This window comes from Prionailurus viverrinus, chromosome B2 (assembly GCF_022837055.1).
Source record: "Prionailurus viverrinus isolate Anna chromosome B2, UM_Priviv_1.0, whole genome shotgun sequence".
NCBI lineage: Eukaryota > Metazoa > Chordata > Mammalia > Carnivora > Felidae > Prionailurus > Prionailurus viverrinus.
The window spans coordinates 68,425,714-68,443,104 of NC_062565.1; the positions used below are offsets into that span (position 1 = coordinate 68,425,714).

Sequence of the window (17,391 nt, forward strand, 5' to 3'; positions counted from 1 at the left end):
ACCACTCTTGGATGTCCTTTATAATTATCTTGATTCCATCCTCTTCCTCATCCATTATCCAGTATAGCACTCAGTCCTGTGAATTCTATCACTTAATGTCATATATGTGCAATCCTTTATTCCTGCTGCCACTTTCTACGTCCAGGAAACTGGCATCACTATTCTGAACCACTACACCAGTCTTCAAGCCTGCTGCCTTTTATTTTTCAGTTGTTTTCCAGAAGCTGAAGTCTAATCATTTTATGCATGTGAAAGATGAAAATCCTTCATATGGCCTGTGTGACCCAACTTCTGTTCGAGCTTCTAGCCTCATTTCCTACCATTCTTACTCTAGCATTCTATGTCATTCAGTTTTTTATATTGTGTCATGTTCTTTCTTGCCTCTAGGCCTTGGTACATATGTTCCTACCTGGGATACTCTTCCCAGTTGCTTCTGTCATTCTTTATTGGACCAACTTCTTCTCATTCTTCAGGTCTCAGTGTAAATATCACTTCTTGGAATTGTGTTAAGCCCCCAGACATGGATTTTCATAGGACTTTCTGCTTCTACTGTCATAATACCTGCCGTGTCCATTGTTTTAATTGTTGAGTTATCTGTCTGTCTAGACCAGAATCAGCAAACCATTTATAAAGGGGCCAAGTAGTAAATATTTTAGGCTCTGTGGCCATGCAGTTTCTATGCCTGCTCGCAGTTCAGCTATTGTGGCTGTTTTTCAATAAGGCTTTATTTACAAAAACAGGCAGTAGGCAGAATTTGGCCCAATAGCTATAGTTTGCTGACCTCTGATCTAGACCACAAGATCTATAGGCAAAAACTGTCTCATTATCTCCAGTGCCTAGCACAATATCTGGCATGAGACAGATAATGAGTACATACTTATTAAATGAATTTACTGATTATCCATTTTTAACTCTAATGCTTTTGTGATTGAAATTAAAATACTTATTATGGTTTTCTAATGTGCATTTAATATTTTTATTCCCAGAATCCAATACTCAATTTTGAACTACCTATGAATTTGGCAAACTGGTTTCCTCCCCCAAGAATGAGAACAAAAAGAGAAGAAATCCGAAACATAATTCTGAAACTGCAGGAAGATCAGAGCAAAGAAAAAAAGAAGCTTAAGGACACTTATTCAGCAGAAACATCTTTAGGTGAAGGAACAGAACAATATGTCAATAGCATCTCAGATTGACCCATTTCTGATGCTTGTCAGTATTGCCTTCAGAAACTGAGTGACTTTCAACTTTGGGTATAGACAGTAAAGAACTGAAGTGCTCATTACTCAGAGTGATCTGGAAATGTTAATGCTTGTATAAATGTCATATAATTAATTTCCAATGGAGTATGTATTAAGTAAAACTTTGTAAATATGTTAATGAGGCCAATTTTTCCAGCATTTATAATTATTTTTTTCACTTGTTAGGAAGCTTTTGTTATGTATTTTCTGTTAATAGTACTTGAAACTGCAACTTCTCAACACAAAATAAATAAAAAGAAAATATTTATAGGAGGAAATGATTAATTTGATATTCTTTAGTGAACTTGTATTAAATTCCTTAGTGGGTGTGACATATTTCATGGGAATATTAAAAGTATCTATGATAATCTTTTGACCTGCATTTGTTCTAAAATAACTTGAAATATGAAAATATGATTAAATATAAGGAATTTTGAACAAGAAAGACATCTTCATATGCTTGTATAGTGGAAAAAAATAACAGCTTTTTAAATCATACACTCCCTTGTGTTCAGAGAACCCCAAAAATGTAATAAATATTTATAATTTTACACAAATATTTAAGAAGAAGCAGTATTAAGAGAAATTCAAAGAAAAATAATCTTGAATTATACTACTAAATAATAATTATACTTTATCATATCTTATTGTCAAGTACATTTCTGAAGACATCAAAGACTCAGGTTAAAACTATTTTGGTAAGTGCAGCTTAAATTTCAAATATCCCATGTTACCTTTCTATATTATAGCTTAAAGTATGCTACAATTTGTGTGATATAGTTGATAAACATTTTTAATCTGTGTGAACACAGGAATTTAAATAGGAATTTACTATTTTTTGTAATGGCTTTTGCTATTTTTTCATTGCTCATTTTGTTCTCGTTATTTTGATAAACAAAATATCAGACTTCTGTGCTTGAGTTTTTTAGTGTAAATTATTTTTACATGTAAAAGTACTTGTCTTTAAATCAATTTCATAATGCAGAAAAAGTTCTCCTACCTTGAATTCTCCTTTAAAAATACTAAAATGTGATGGTTTTGATGACAGAATTACAACTCATGTAGGCATTGTGCATATATCTGCTGAAACTATTATTTTCAAATGAAATGTTACACATTTCTTTCCAATTAACTTTGAGACTTGAAATCTATCTTTTAAAAGTCATTTTTTGTTAAATAATGAATTTTAAAATACACATATAACAAAAGTAGTTGAGAATAAAATGAAGGCCATTTTTATCATTAGCTATTTTTTTTTTTTTAACCTGGCCAAATACACCAATTGTGAACAACATTTTAGGCTGTTTTCTTGAGTTTAATAAAGTCCACAGGTGTGTTTGGAGTGGGTGGGGGTGTGGTTAATAACAACCAAAAAAAAAAAAAAAGTATGAGACATATTCATTAAGGGAAATATTAAAATGTAAGCTTAAGGAAAGTCACCATTGGTCACCATTAGTGGCATGAATTACAGATTTGTTACTTTGCATATTTTAACATTATTTATTTATGATTACATTATTTCTTTTTCAGGAATACCCTAGAGCTAATAGCTTAAATATGAAAAAGTAGAACTTAAGAGTTTAATTTTATTACTTACTGAATATGGACCAAAAAATGAAAATTATTTTAAAAATCTGATAGCAGTAAGCAAAATGGGCATATTTAATTTTTTAATGTACTGTATTTTGTCAGAACTTGAAAGTACTGAAAAACTATTCTAAAATGCTTATTTGTTTTTGTTTTAATGTCCAGTGGTTACATTTGCACTCTTATTTTTGATAAGATAAAAAGATAATTTGTCCCTGGGCCAACTCAAGTCAATCACATTTTGACATGAAAAATATAGATTGATGTCTTATCAACTTTCTAGAGGTGGAGTATCCATCTATTTAATCATATTTCTCCCACCCCATGCAAAATTTTATTTTTAAAAGTTATGCTAATGGTTTTGGTATATGTAGAATATTTGGAGACTGTCAGGTTGAGCTCTGAATCTAGACTTGAGAATTTTTGGTGTACATGCACATTCACTTGATAATTGTGTACTTAAATACTTCTATATATAAAGTGGCTAGCAACCTTTTAAAATGTGTTTATTAGTACTTAGAAGTTGTGAAACAAATTTTACAGTTTAGAGGTTTGTTACTAGACACTGAAACTGCATGATGAGTATCTGGTGTCTTAACTAATTAGATAGGTCTGTTGTATTTGTTTTCTTGTTGGATAGAATAACAGTTAATCATTTTTAGAAGAGTTTTAGATTACTTGCCATGAAATTTGTATGTGTCTGAGCTCTTGGTAGTTTAGGAGCAAAGGTGGCATTTAACTGGTCCTTTCCTTTTGATGTTGCTAAGATAGCTGAAAACTCAATGCTATTATTTCAAGTTCACATAAACCTAAATCAGTTAAGCATAATAACCTGTGCTTAAAGTATAAGTCAATTAGTAGGAGGTTTTATTTGAAAGGGTAAAATAGTTATCTAAATTATTTCTTAAATCGCCAAAATACAGTATTTTTTTTCTTTAAAAAACTGTCAATGATCTCTGAAGACTGTAAGATACAATATAAAAAGAATAGGTTTCAGTTTCCTAGAAATCAAAAATTGAACTTAAAGTCTCAGACAATTCACTGGACAAGAATAATAAAGAATATATTTTAATATATGGTATATGATCAAAGGTTGGTGGTATAGTGCTACCGGAATATAGGGGCATCTGGCTGGCTCAGTCGATAGAGCATGGAACTGTTGATCTAGGGGTCATGAGTTCTAGCCCCAAGTTGGGGGTTGAGATTACTACAAAAAAAAGCTACTGGAATACAATGATAGAAGAATAACTTAGAAGAAATAGAATCCTTAAGAGATGAGGTAATGTAGTGCTGTGTGTCTAGAAGAGCTACAGATAACGAGGTTGCTCTGTAGATCACTTTGAGAGAACTAAAGGAAGGAGATTATTGTAGGGGCATACTACAGACTAGCCAATAAGACAACTGAATTCACAGAGGCAGACCAGACTGTACTGGGAAATGAAATCTAAAGAATGTTCTAAAATACTCCAGCAGGACTTTCTGGTACATTTGTTGGTTTTTCTACTCCCAGAACAAAGTAAGAGGGTTATGAAAATGGCTCTTTGAAACTTCAGTTTAACTACAGAGGAAGAATTGGTCGACCACATGGAACAAATGTGTACCTTGGGGAGAAGTAGCCCTACCATCTTAATTCCAACAAAACAGATCAAGGAATAATGGTAGAGTACACTAAACTACTATTAAGGAAATAGAGTGTAATGTACTCAGAGGAAAATAGCATAGATTCATGACCTGAAACAGAAAAACTAAAAGCTTAGAGGTCTTTACCATCTTTATCACAAGTAACAGATTATACTTATTGCAAATAATTACAGTCAGAACATGCTACCCAAAACAAGGAATTTTATCCAGAAATGTGCATCAAAATCATCTAGGGATTTACATAATACACATACCTAGGGTCTCAACCCCAGTAGTGACATATATTTTCAGAAAATTCCTTGAGTAATTCTAATATTCAAGGCACTGATTTAAAAGGATCAATGTATGTTCCTGATAGCTTTCAAGTTGCTGGATAAAAACGTAATAAGGCTTGTCTGCATTTGCTGCTCTGAAATGCTTTAAGATAATCACTTTAACCCCCATCCCCACTAATTCTCATTAAGAACTTGATAGGTAAGGTTATTAAATTGCTGTTCCTAAACGTTGAAGAATTATAAAGAAAATTATTAAGTCACTTAATATCTAGAAACTGGCAAGATGCTTTTCAAAAGGAAGTAAATTCTGCAAATAAGATAAAAATCATCAACTCTTGATAGGATTCTAAAGTGAATTTATTAAATGGCTTTGCTATGTGAACTATTCATGGTCACCAGGAGTTACAGGACTGGTACAATCAAGGTAGCTGTATATTTTTAATAGGATTCTGGACTAGTTGACTAGTTAATGGAGCCAGACTAGTAATTCTCAAAATTGTGCTTGATAAGTCTGATTTTGAGGCATATTCATAAGTTTTGTCAGATAAGTTTAGAAATAATTTACATCAAGTTGAATACACTTCTTGGAGCTTTTAATATGCTAGTTTGCAGAATGACTAAGTGAGGAAAATAGAGAACACAGCATGTTAGATAAAGAATTTGGCTGTATCCTCCTTTCTCTCATGGACTGGTTCTCTAAACTTATTTATAAATACTACCCATCATAAGACACAGTTAACTATTTGGGGTTTTTTTTTTTAACTGAACTTTAAGAAAAAGTGCTTTTGAAACTTAGATTGGTTTTTTTATATTTCATTTTACTGATAGTTGGATATATGAATTGGAAACTTGAAAATACGTGACCAGTGTCTTGAGGAAATGAAGTTTCATGAGAAGCAATTTTCTATAGCCATTATAATGAAAAAAATACAAATCTAATTCTTGTATACAAGTGGATTTTTCTAGGGGAAAAAAAAGCAGAGTTGATGATACTAATCTTTTGTAAGATCAAGTGTCCTAAACTCGTATACAAGTAGAAATTGTATAAAAATATGAAAGTGAAGGGGGCCCCTGGCTGGCTCAAGTTGGAGGAATGTGCAACTCTTGGTCTTAGAGTCGTGTGAGTTTGAGCCCTACATTGGGTGTAGAGATTACTTAAATGAACTTTCAACATACGAGAGTGAATTGGAAGATTATCTGGAGGCTTTTCCTTCTGTTTATATCTGAACCGTTTAACACCTTCCCCGACTTCCACTCCTTCATCATTTACTTTAGAAATAAACTGCAACAAACTTTGTAGCTAGAAGCATTTTTTTTCTTAAGATATCTGTGCAAAAAAGTACTTTGTTAATATACTTTCAACATTTTTAATCCCTTAAATAACTGGAAATAAGTCACTTAAGCCTGTTATAAAACTTAACTACATTTGTACTAATTAGCTTTATACATACTGACAACAGGATTTGATCCAAAACAAATTCGAAAAAAAATTGATCCTTAAATATAGAATAAATGTTTTGAGTACCTAGTTTGTACTAGATATTGAGGATTTAAAACAAGGGAGCCAAACAGATACCATCTTCTCCCCTTAATGAAGCTTCCTGACAGTGTGATGGAAAGACATTCCATTAATCAGCCTCACAAATTAATAATTTCAAATAAGTACCATGCAGGAAAAGCATATTAAGACACTATAGCCTAGGGGCACCCAGGTGGCTCTGTCGGTTAAGTGTGTGACTCAGTTTTGGCCCAAGTCATGATCTCACAAGCTGTGAGCCCTGCATTGGGCTCTATACTGACAGCACAGAGCCTGCTTGGGATTCTCTCTCTCCCTCTCTTTGCACTTCCTGCTCTCTCTCTGCCCTCTCTGCACGTTCTTTCTGTCTCTAAATAAATAAACTTCAAAAATATAATAAAGAACATCATCCATTGCAATTTAAAAAAAAAAGGACTAAAGCCTAATCTGGGAGGTTAGGGAAGTCTTCCCTGAAGATGTGACATTTGAACTATTGGTGGACAAACTGAACAAAGTCTGAGAGGGCAAGAGAAGACTAGTACTTGTAGGTTGTGGAAAGACCCTGAAGTAGAGAGATGTTATGACTTGTCCTAAATGATAATGGCCTCATTTATTAAGCACCTACTATATATGGCAGACCGAGTTTTCAGCTCTTAACATGGAATTCATTCTTCACAGTGTCCATATGAGGTACATACTGTCACTACTCCTAATTTACAAATGAACAAACTGAGGTCCAAAGAAGTAATTTCCCCAGCAAGGCTGGGCTTTGGACACACCATCTTACCCTAGAAGTTAGGTTAGCTTGGCTAAATAAAAAGATGAAAATAAGATGCCCCTATGTTTTTAGAGCTGCTAAATATTATGGAAATTGTTTATGGGAGTTTATTGAGCTATATTATCTTTTAGTATGTTTAAACATTTTCATAATTTTAAAAATAAAATTGAAGACCTCTAACTGAAGGTAAGAGTAAGGTAGAAAAGTAGGCTGGGACCTAATCATGCAGTGCCTTGAAGCCACATTCAAGATTTTGGTCATTATCCTGAAAAGTCACTGAAGCATTTTAAACAAAGGAATAACATGATCAACTATAAATGTTGACAAGATCACAGTGGCTGTAATGATAATATTATTTAATGTTTTTATTTTTGAGACAGAGACAGAGCATGAGCAGGGGAGGGGCAGAGAGAGGGGGGAGACAGAATCCAAAGCAGAACAGAGCCTGATGCTGGGCTCAAACTCACGGGGTGTGGGATCATGACCTGGGGGCTGAAGTCGGAGGCTTAACTGACTGAGCCACCCAGGCGCCCCTGAGGGGGCTGGGAATAAGTGCAAGCCTTATTCGTAATTAATTGAATTACTATAGCTAGGGCTCACTATAGCTGGGGTAAAGGACACAATTATGCCTTAGGAATGCTAAAATAAGACATAACTTAGAGATTTTATTTGAAATGTTCCTTTAGAAACATGCAACAAGAATAGTTTTTGAAACAGGTAACAAGAACAGAAAAGGGTGTTCCTTTGTTCCTGTCAAAACTTTTTTTTATGAACAAATGATTATCAAAAATAATTATAGGGGTGCCTAGCTGGCTCAGTTGGTAGAGCATGCAACTCTTGATCTCAGGGTCTCGAGTTTAAGTCCCACATTGGTGGTAGAGCCTACTTTAAAAAAAAATTAAAAAATAAAAACCCTAAATTAAGTAATGTTTAAAGTGCAGGTTTGAAAAAATATATAAATCCTATGTACAACTGGAAAATGGGCAGAAAATGGTTGGGTGAAGACATCATTGACAGAAACTTTATTTTTTATTCAAAAAAATTTTTTTCATGTTTGTTTATTTTTAAGAGAGGGCGAGAGACAGAGCACGAGCAGGGGAGGGGCAGAGAGAGGGAGACAGAATCCAAAGCAGGTTCCAGTCTCTGAGCTGTCAGCACAGAGCCCGAGTGGGGCTTGAACTCACAAACCATGAGATCTTGACCTGAACTGAAGTGAGAAACTTAACTGATTGAGCCACCTAGATGCCCCAGAAAGTTGGTTTTAAAATTTACAAAGCATGTGAAACTACCAAAGAAAACAACATTAAAAACCTTTTAAACACCAGAGTGTTATATTTAAAAAATATAAACATAAAAGAAAGTATAAAATTGGCATAAAGTATTAATATTCAATTGTCTTAAAAGTAAAAATACTTGATCAATGTAAAATTAAAACAATTTTACTAGGTCAATTGTTTCCTGAAATTTCCAAACACACTTAATAGAGAAATTACCCAAAGCACCTGTAACATAGCTATGCTTTTTTTTGTTTGTTTGTTTTTTAATCACTTGCTCTCTTCGATTCCATTCTCTTCTGTCTCAGCTAATTTGGGCTTAAGGTGGACACCTGATCTCAAGGAAAGTTAGTTTGTAATGGTATGACCTCCTAGATGGAAAACAAAACAAAGTCAGTTCTGGTCATTAGGAATTTATATTTAAAGTAAGAAACACATTTGCAAAATGGAATTAGCAGAGAGGACACTGTTAAAATAAAATGATAACTTACCTTATTTCTAAGATGGAATTTGAAAAAAAAAATATTAACCTCTGAATTAAAGCTACATTTTACCAAGTAAGGGACAAGTTTGCATCAGAATCACCTGAAAGGCTTGATAAAAGACGTTACTGGGCTCCATCCCTAGTTTCTGATTCAGGATTGTTTTCAGTGGGGCCTGTAAGTTTGCGTTTCCAAGTTCCTGGCAAGACCATACTTTTGAGAAACAAATGTTTCTCAAAGAAAAACAAATGATGTATTTCTTCTTGGTAGCTTTTTCAGTTAGGTGTGTGAAAACTTCTTGATGTAGGCAAGACTGACAAAGCTCCAAGCATCAAAGCATCTTGGAGTCAATGAGATACTGTGTGAAATTACTTGATCATATCTACTCCATAATAACATTATTTGTAATAACAATTAAATGTGAATAACTGAGGCATGTGATCACACCACATAGCTTTGCTCTTTTTTAATTTAGTCTGGATTTATCTTTCCTTTTTAACCTATTTTAACAACTTTGTATGCTTTCATATTTTCCCCCATATTCATATAATCTCTACATATAGTAATACATGTATAAAGATGTACTGTTTCCTTATAAAAACTGGGATAATAATACAAACATTTTTCAGTATCTTTCTTTTGTGTCAGCAGCATCTTGTGACAATCTATCCAAGCTATCTAATATAATCAAAGTCAAAGTCAGTTCTATAATGGACCATTATTTATTTATCTATCCCCTTACACTATCAGTCCTGATAGGCTTGGTTAACGCTATAATAATGATTCCAAAATCTTGGTGGCTTACTCTCCCAAAAAAGTTTGCTTCGGTTATGCCACATGCCCAAATGAGAAGGCAGGAGATTTCTGTTCATCAGTTAACTCAGCTACCAGTCTGGGTAGATTGATACAAGTTTCCATTGCACTACAGAGTGGAACTAGAACCTGGTGAGTAGCAAGCACATTGACTCTTAAAGCTTCTACGCAGAAGTGGCACATCACACTCGCACTGCACTGCCGAAGCTAGTTAGGATGACACTCCTAATTTCAAAAGGAACAACGGAGTTCACTCCTACTGTATTTCCAGAGTGGGACGTATTTTTTTAGCAGCTGAAGTGACATTCACACTACTAAATGGGCATTCACTTTAGTTTCTAGTTTTCTGCAACTATGAGCATGTAATATATTTTCCTGTTTTTATTTATTTATACACTAGTAGTTTTATTTCTTTGGAATATACTCCTAGGGATTGCTGGGTCAAAAATAATATGTATTTTTAATTTCTATGGGTATTAGAAAGAGATTGTAAGAAAAGAGCTTGTTTTCCAAAGAGATGTAAGAATTTACATTTTCCCCAGCAACTTTTTAAAATACAATTTTTTGCTGCATCCCCAACAGCAATAGGTATCATAGCTCTCTTTAATTTTGCAAGCCTTGTGCATATAAAGCTGTTTTCGTTATTACTTTGATTTGTATTTCCCAGATCTCTGGTTTAAATCTGAGCTTTTTTTTTTTTTTTTTTTTTTTTTTTTTTTTTTTTTTTTGTGGTGGCTATGCCTGTCATTTGTCCATTTTTCCTTTAGAGTAATAGTAATCTTGTTTTTCTCAATTAATACCTAAGCCTTCTGCATATTACATTGTCATCTATGTTATACATGTATCTTTTCATAATCGATTGTGTTTGAAGACTTTTTGGTATATTTTTCATACCAAAATTTTTATTTTTATGTATTTTCTGAGTTTTCAATCTTGGATAACCAGCTCCTTCTCGACTCATGACAGTACATATACACACATATTTCTCACAAGACTTTTTTTTTCAATTCAAATAATAAAACTGTGGAATTTATTTCTGTATAATGCAAAAGATACATGTTATAGGGGCACCTGGGTGGCTCAGTTGGTTAAGCATCCTACTTCAGCTCAGGTCATGATCTCACTGTTCGTGGTTCAAGCCCCGCGTCAGGCTCTGTGCTGACAGCTTGGAGCCTGGAGCCTGCTTCAGATTCTCTGTCTCCCTCTCTCTCTGTTCCTCCCCCACTCACGTTCTCTCTGTCTCTCAAAAATAAACATTAAAAAAAAAAAGATACACATTATATTCTTGAATTTTATTTTCCTCAAGATAGTCATTTATGTCAATATCATTTATTAAAAACACTTTGACATTGGGGCACCTGGGTCACTCAGTTGGTTAAGCAACCGACTTTGGCTCAGGTCATGATCTCACAGTTTGTGAATTCGAGCCCTGTGTCCAGCTCTGTGCTGACAGCTCAGAGTCTGGAGCCTACTTCAGATTCTGTGTCTCCCCCTCTCTCTATGCTTCCCTAGCTGACGCTCTGTGTGTCTGTCTCTCAATAATAAATAAATGTTAAAAAAATTTTTTAAATAAATAAATAAAAACACTTTGACATTAGAATGAATTTCCATCTTGTCATATGTTAATTCATGATATTACTAATATTTCTGAAATTTCAGTTTGTTTCTTTAATTGGTCTACTGATTACTTAATTATACCTATAACTCTAAGATTTAGTGAAAGCTAGAGCCAAAGGAAGTTTATAAACACCTTCATTATTAAATCCAAAAATGAAAAATTAAGGAAATCAAAGTTCACATTTAAAAAATTAGGAACATGGGCGCCTGGCTGGCTCTGTTGGTGGAGCATATGACTCTCGATCTTAGGGTTGTGACTTTGAGTCCCATGTTGGGTACAGAGATTACTTAAAAATAAAATCTTACCTCCTCTGCTCATGCTCGCTCATAAATAAATAGATAGATAAATTGATAGATTAAATTGGCAATTAGAATCCATAGCAAATAAGTGATAACCAAGTTCAAGGGTGTTCAACATCAGAAAATGTATCAATTTAATTGTTATGTCAAAGATTAAAGGAGGAAATTTATATGATCATATAAAAATTTAGTTTTTCATAACACAATATTTGAGAATAGAGAAATCTGTTATAATATAGGCTATAATTCCTAGTAACAAAATATATTAAATGGTGAAACACAACCAGTTAATATCAAGAACTAGATAGGCTTTCATGCTACTCAACATTGTTTTTGCACTTACAGGAGATGTACTAAGACAAGAAAATGAAATAACTGGTATAAACTTTGGAAAATAAGAGATGGATGTTTTCTGTTGAGTAGGTGATTATATAACTAGAAAACTTAGATAACATTTTTTTTTTAATTTGATACAGTGTTTGGATAAATACACAATGAGAATCTAGAAAAGAAATTGGGGTAAAATTATTCACAATAATGACTAAGAACAATAAAATACTTAGAAATAAATTTAATAAAAAAGCATATGCTTTGAATGAAAAAGCTATACAATTTCATTGATGGCCATAAATAAGACATGCAGGAATGGATAATGAAGAACCACGTTTTTAGATGGGATGGCATAATACTATAAAAACATCAATTCCTTTCTAATATTATATAACTATAATTCAGTTTTATATAATACCAGTAGTGTTATTGTTTTATATTTAAAATCTCAAAGCTTACATAAAAGGAAAAATGCCTGAGAGGGTCAGGAAAAGAAATACCAGAATGTATGACAAAACCACTGTAACAAAATCACTATGAATCTGGAGAGGAAAACAATAAAATGAGATGTGTTCAAAGAGACTGAAGCAGAGCAAGACAGAAGAGACCACATGCAAGAGAGACACCAATACCACACAAAGGGTGAACACAGCAAATACTGAATTAAACTAGTAACCCAATCGTTCATTGTTACCATGCCTCTACCAGCTGTTCATTTAGGTTGTGGGCTTTAGAATAAATTGCTGCTTGTCATCAGCACTATTTGAAGTACTAATTAGCATATTACAACTGTCCTTTAGTTGTTTTTTCATTAAATCATTAGAGACTTGGCTACAAATAGGATAACCACAGAAATCCTGGGGAGAACTTATTCTGTAGACATAGCACTGGGCATGGCTTCCTCAAGTATTCAAGTAACCTAAAAAACCCAGGGCAAAACTAGGTTCACGATTGGAGACTCCATTCTTTCTTGGATAAGCAATGGCTGTTAGACTTTTCATTGTCAGACTTTTTGACAGTGACTTCATTGATATGTGTATTTTAGATTTTGCCCATATACAAAATCCAGTCCTATATAGCCTCCTTCTTTCTAACTCCTCTACCCCTTCCTGCTCCCTGCCTGCCTTTCTCTCCTCTCTCTCTCCTTCCCACCCACCCACCCACACACACACCTACAAAGTTTCAGGAAACAAACCTTTTCTAAGTTTTTATTGTTTTTATTTTTGAGAGACAGAGCTTGAGCAGAGGAGGGGCACAGAGAGAGGGAAACACAGAATCTGAAGCAGGCTCCAGACTCCAAGCTGTCAGCACAGAGCCCGATGTGGGGCTCGAACCCATGAACCATGAAGTCATGACTTGAGGTGAAGTCGGATGCTCAATGGACTGAACCACCCAGGTGCCCCAGGAAACAAACTTTTTAAAAGTAATCTCTACACCTGATATGGGGCTTGAACTCAAGACCCCAAGATCAAGAGTTGCATGCTCTACTGACTGGGCCAGCCAGGTGCCCCAGAAACCATTCTTCTACTTTCTAAAAAGATACACTCTGATAATTTGTTTTAGTCCTTTTTTTCCAATGTTTGTTTTTGAGAGATCTTGAGCAGGGGAGGAGCAAAGAGGATCCGAAGTGGGCTCTGTGCTGACAACAGCGAGCCAGATGTGGGGCTTGAACTAACAAACTGTGAGATCATAACCTGAGCTGAAGTCAGACGCTCAACATCCAGGTGCCCCTGTTTTAGTCTTTTTAAAAAGTGCACCTGGGGCGCCTGGGTGGCTTAGTTAAGCGTCCAACTTCAGCTCAGGTCATGATCTTGCGGTTCATGGGTTCGAGCCCCACGTTGGCCTCTGTGCTGACAGCTCAGAGCCTGGAGCCTGCTTCAGATTCTGTGTCTCCCTCTCTCTCTGCCCCTCCCCAGCTCGCACTCTCTCTCAAAAACAAATAAAACATTGAAAAAGTTTTTTAAATGCTCTTTAAAATCCACTACATTGATAATATCATCCACAGTTTGAATAACACTAAGGTTTTAGTCTTATATGCTCCAAAGATTTAAATGCAAAAGTAAAATTTTATCTAATGACAATTTGGATATATTTATTACACTTGCTGTATGAATTATGAAAACTACTTTTTGGGGTCACCTGGCTGGCTCAGTCAGAAGAGCATGGGACTCTTGATCTCAGGGTCATGAGTTCAAGCCCCATGCTGGTTAAAGAGATTAATTAAATAAGTAAATAAACTTAGAAAAAAAAAAAAAAAACCTATGTTTTAATTCCTAATTTTTTGGTTTAAAAATGTATCATACTTATTAGAGGATAATACTGAACTTTGGAAACTTTGGAAGGTATATGTTGAGGCAGATTGTTTTCTAATTCTGTTCATGTAATTACTGGCGTGATCAAATTGGCAATAACTAATACACTTATCTACACTTGTTTTTACATATCCAAAAGGAAAATTACAATTTTTAAAAGTTTTATTTATTTAAGTAATCTCTACACCCAAACGTGGGGCTCAAACTCACAACCCTGAGATCAAGAGTAGGGTGTTTTTTTTTTTTTTTAACATTTATTAATTGTTGAGAGACATAGGGAGACAGAGTGTGAGCAGGGGAGGGGCAGAAAGAGAGGGAGACACAGATTCTGAAACAAGTTCCAGGCTCTGGGCTGTCAGCACAGAGCCTGATGTGGGGCTCGAACTCACGAACTGTGAGATCATGACCTGAGCTGAAGTCAGACGCTTAACCGACAGAGCCACCCAGGTGCCCCTTGAGTCACATGCTCTTCTGACTGAACCAGCGAGGCACCCCACAGAATTAAAATTTTTGATTGTACCCAGAAATGACCTTAGATATTTTTATTAATTTGCTTGAATTAACTTAGCCTGGTTATTGTCATGTTATTAAAATATAAGAAAATATAATATTTAATCTTAGGAATACATATTATTTTTTGGGGAAGACACAAGCTTTCTCACAGCAATTTTTTAAGTAAACCTTTACTCCCAATAAGGGGCTTGAACTCATGACCCCAAGATCAAGAATTGCATGCTCTACCATTTGAGCTATCCAGTGCCTCATCTCACACCAGTTTTTTTTAAAAAGGACCTTTCTATCCAAGAATCATGTCATTCATGACTTTTCTAAGAGAAGGTAACCAAAAATTCAGAAATCTAAAAAAAAAATACTGAAAATGTTTAGTTTTTTTAATGTAAGCTTCTATTTGAAATATATCATACTTACAGAAAAATTTCACAGTTCATTAATGAATGTATAGCTCAATGAGTATATATCCAAGTGAACCCATCTCTGTAATCACCACCCAGGTAAAAAATACAATATTACCAGTACATTATATCAGTATCTCAGAAGCCTGCCACATGCCTCTTCTTAATCTTCCAACCCTTTATTACACATCATTTTGAATAATTAATAAATAGGATAAATTAGGTTAGATTATTGTTCAGTAAACATTCATTGCCTTCACATTCAGGATAAGACTACTCATCCTGCCCCACTGATGTGGGGGCTTGGTCATCTGACTTTCTCTGGCCAATAGAATGTGGACAGAGGTAGCAGTGTGCCAATTCTGAGCCCACACTTTAAGAGACACAGTATGTTTCTTGACCTCTGACACAAGGAGAGTATGTACCCCAGGTAGCCACTGGGCCTACATCTTGAGCCCCAGAACGAGACACTAGAACAGAGCTGAATTGGTCAGCAGCCTGAATTGGAGCTGTCCCAGGAGACCTTCTACACTACACTTGCTCAGGAGAAAAATGAATTCTTTTTGTTAAATGCCATTGAGATTTGGTTGGCTACACAGCAAAGGCTGACTAATATAATCATCATCTAGTAAAACTCAATAAAGCCTATGTGAATGAACACAAGTTATTACTCTGTGAATCCATTTAATGCTTTGTTCTCTTCAAACTTATGTTTATTATTAACTGTAGGATAATATTTAACTCTGACAAATTAAGACACTTCCTGGTCAGTGACTACTTGATACTTCCTTGATCTATTTCAAGAAACTGCTATTTTTAAGGCAAGAAAACAGCCACTACCAATCTTTTCATTTATTTAACAAGCATTTTTTTTCAGAAGACTGTTGTATATCACTGATTTAAATAGGACACCCCACACCAAATCTTTGCTTTTTTTAAATAGTACATAATAGTTAATTCTATAATATATAGTATCAAGTTTGAATATTTCATTCATAACCTTTAGAGAAGTTATAATTTATTCTCATTTTTATATTTTTATAAGATATCAACATCACAGAATGTTCAACACATATGAAACTGAAGGATAACTGGTGAAAATAAAAATAAATATTGTGAAAATGCACTTTTTAGAAAAATGAGATAAAATGTATATACAAACTCTATAAATACTGAAAAAAATTGGATCACTAATGAAATAGTGATTTAAATTTAAATTTAAATTTAAATTCTATGTTCCCATGGAGAATTGGGCAAAGCCCTTCCTTCCTATGACAAAGTTCTGAAACGTCTTAAGAAACTCATTTCTAAAGGACCTCCACTCTCAAGAATAAAGACCTGCTAGAGCTCAAGTTCATTCAGCTCAGTTCCATTCCACCAACACTGAAACAAGTGCATGCTTTTTATGCCCCAGTTGGTTCTGGATGTCCAAAGACAGGTAAGATCTCAGTGAGCTCACAGACATGTAAATAAAACAACTAATACAATTTGAAGTATGATGACATAGAGATCTGCACAAAATACTTCAGTGGGCATTAAATCCAATCTGAGGGTTAAATCATATTTATGATAATATCTCAATAAGAACCAACCAACCAATCACCAAGAATGATGAGCTTTAACTTGTAGCCCATTAGGGATTTATAAAAATATAATTTTGCAGATTTTAAAAACCACTTATTTTTTGGTGTATTTTCTGAACTATTAGGCTATGGAGAATGGATCTTTTTGAATTGTGACACTGAATTCTTTACACAGATCATCTTTTTATAAAATATATATTTATGGTTTCCTGTCTTAAAATTTAGTTCAATCTTATTCTTCTACTTTCTCAAAGCATCTTTAAATTGCACATTTGATATTTTTAAAAAGTTTATTTATTTGGGAGAGAAAGAGAGCTAGCGTGAGTGGGGGGGGGGAGGGAGAGAAACAGAAAGAGAGAGAGAGAGAGAGAGAGAGAGAGAGAATCCTAAGCAGGCTCTGCACTGTCAGTGTGGAGCCTGAAGAGGCAGGGCTTGAATTCACGAATCACGAGATCATGACCTGAGTTGAAATCAAGAGACAGATGCTTAACCAACTGAGCCACCCATGCACCCCTTCCTTTGATTTTTAACGTTAAATAATATCCATAAATTCAAGTGTAATCATTTATTTATAAAATGCAAGAAAAATATTCAACTGCTTTTCTCATTATATTCCTAAACTATAGCAGGAAGACTAGTGTAGACTAGGAAAGTTTTTAGAAGTTATATGTTTTATATAAGTTTCTATGAATTTTTTAACATTCAGATTTCACCAAAACTGAATATAAAAA

The 17,391-nt window shown here is 34.4% G+C and overlaps 1 protein-coding gene across 5 annotated transcripts in view; it reads left to right on the forward strand.

The window, feature by feature from the left end:
• The window catches only part of SENP6 (SUMO specific peptidase 6), a 115,969-nt gene extending 114,455 nt beyond the window's left edge, over window positions 1-1,514 (forward strand). For 4 of the 5 annotated variants that reach the window (XM_047858009.1, XM_047858014.1, XM_047858010.1 and 1 more), the window contains one exon: window positions 987-1,514. In XM_047858009.1, coding sequence (XP_047713965.1) covers window positions 987-1,196 — 210 coding nt within the window. In that variant the 3' untranslated portion in view covers window positions 1,197-1,514. The remainder of the gene's footprint in view (window positions 1-986) is intronic. The other variant, XM_047858012.1, reaches the window with a different exon arrangement.
• The last annotated feature ends 15,877 nt before the right edge of the window (window positions 1,515-17,391 follow it).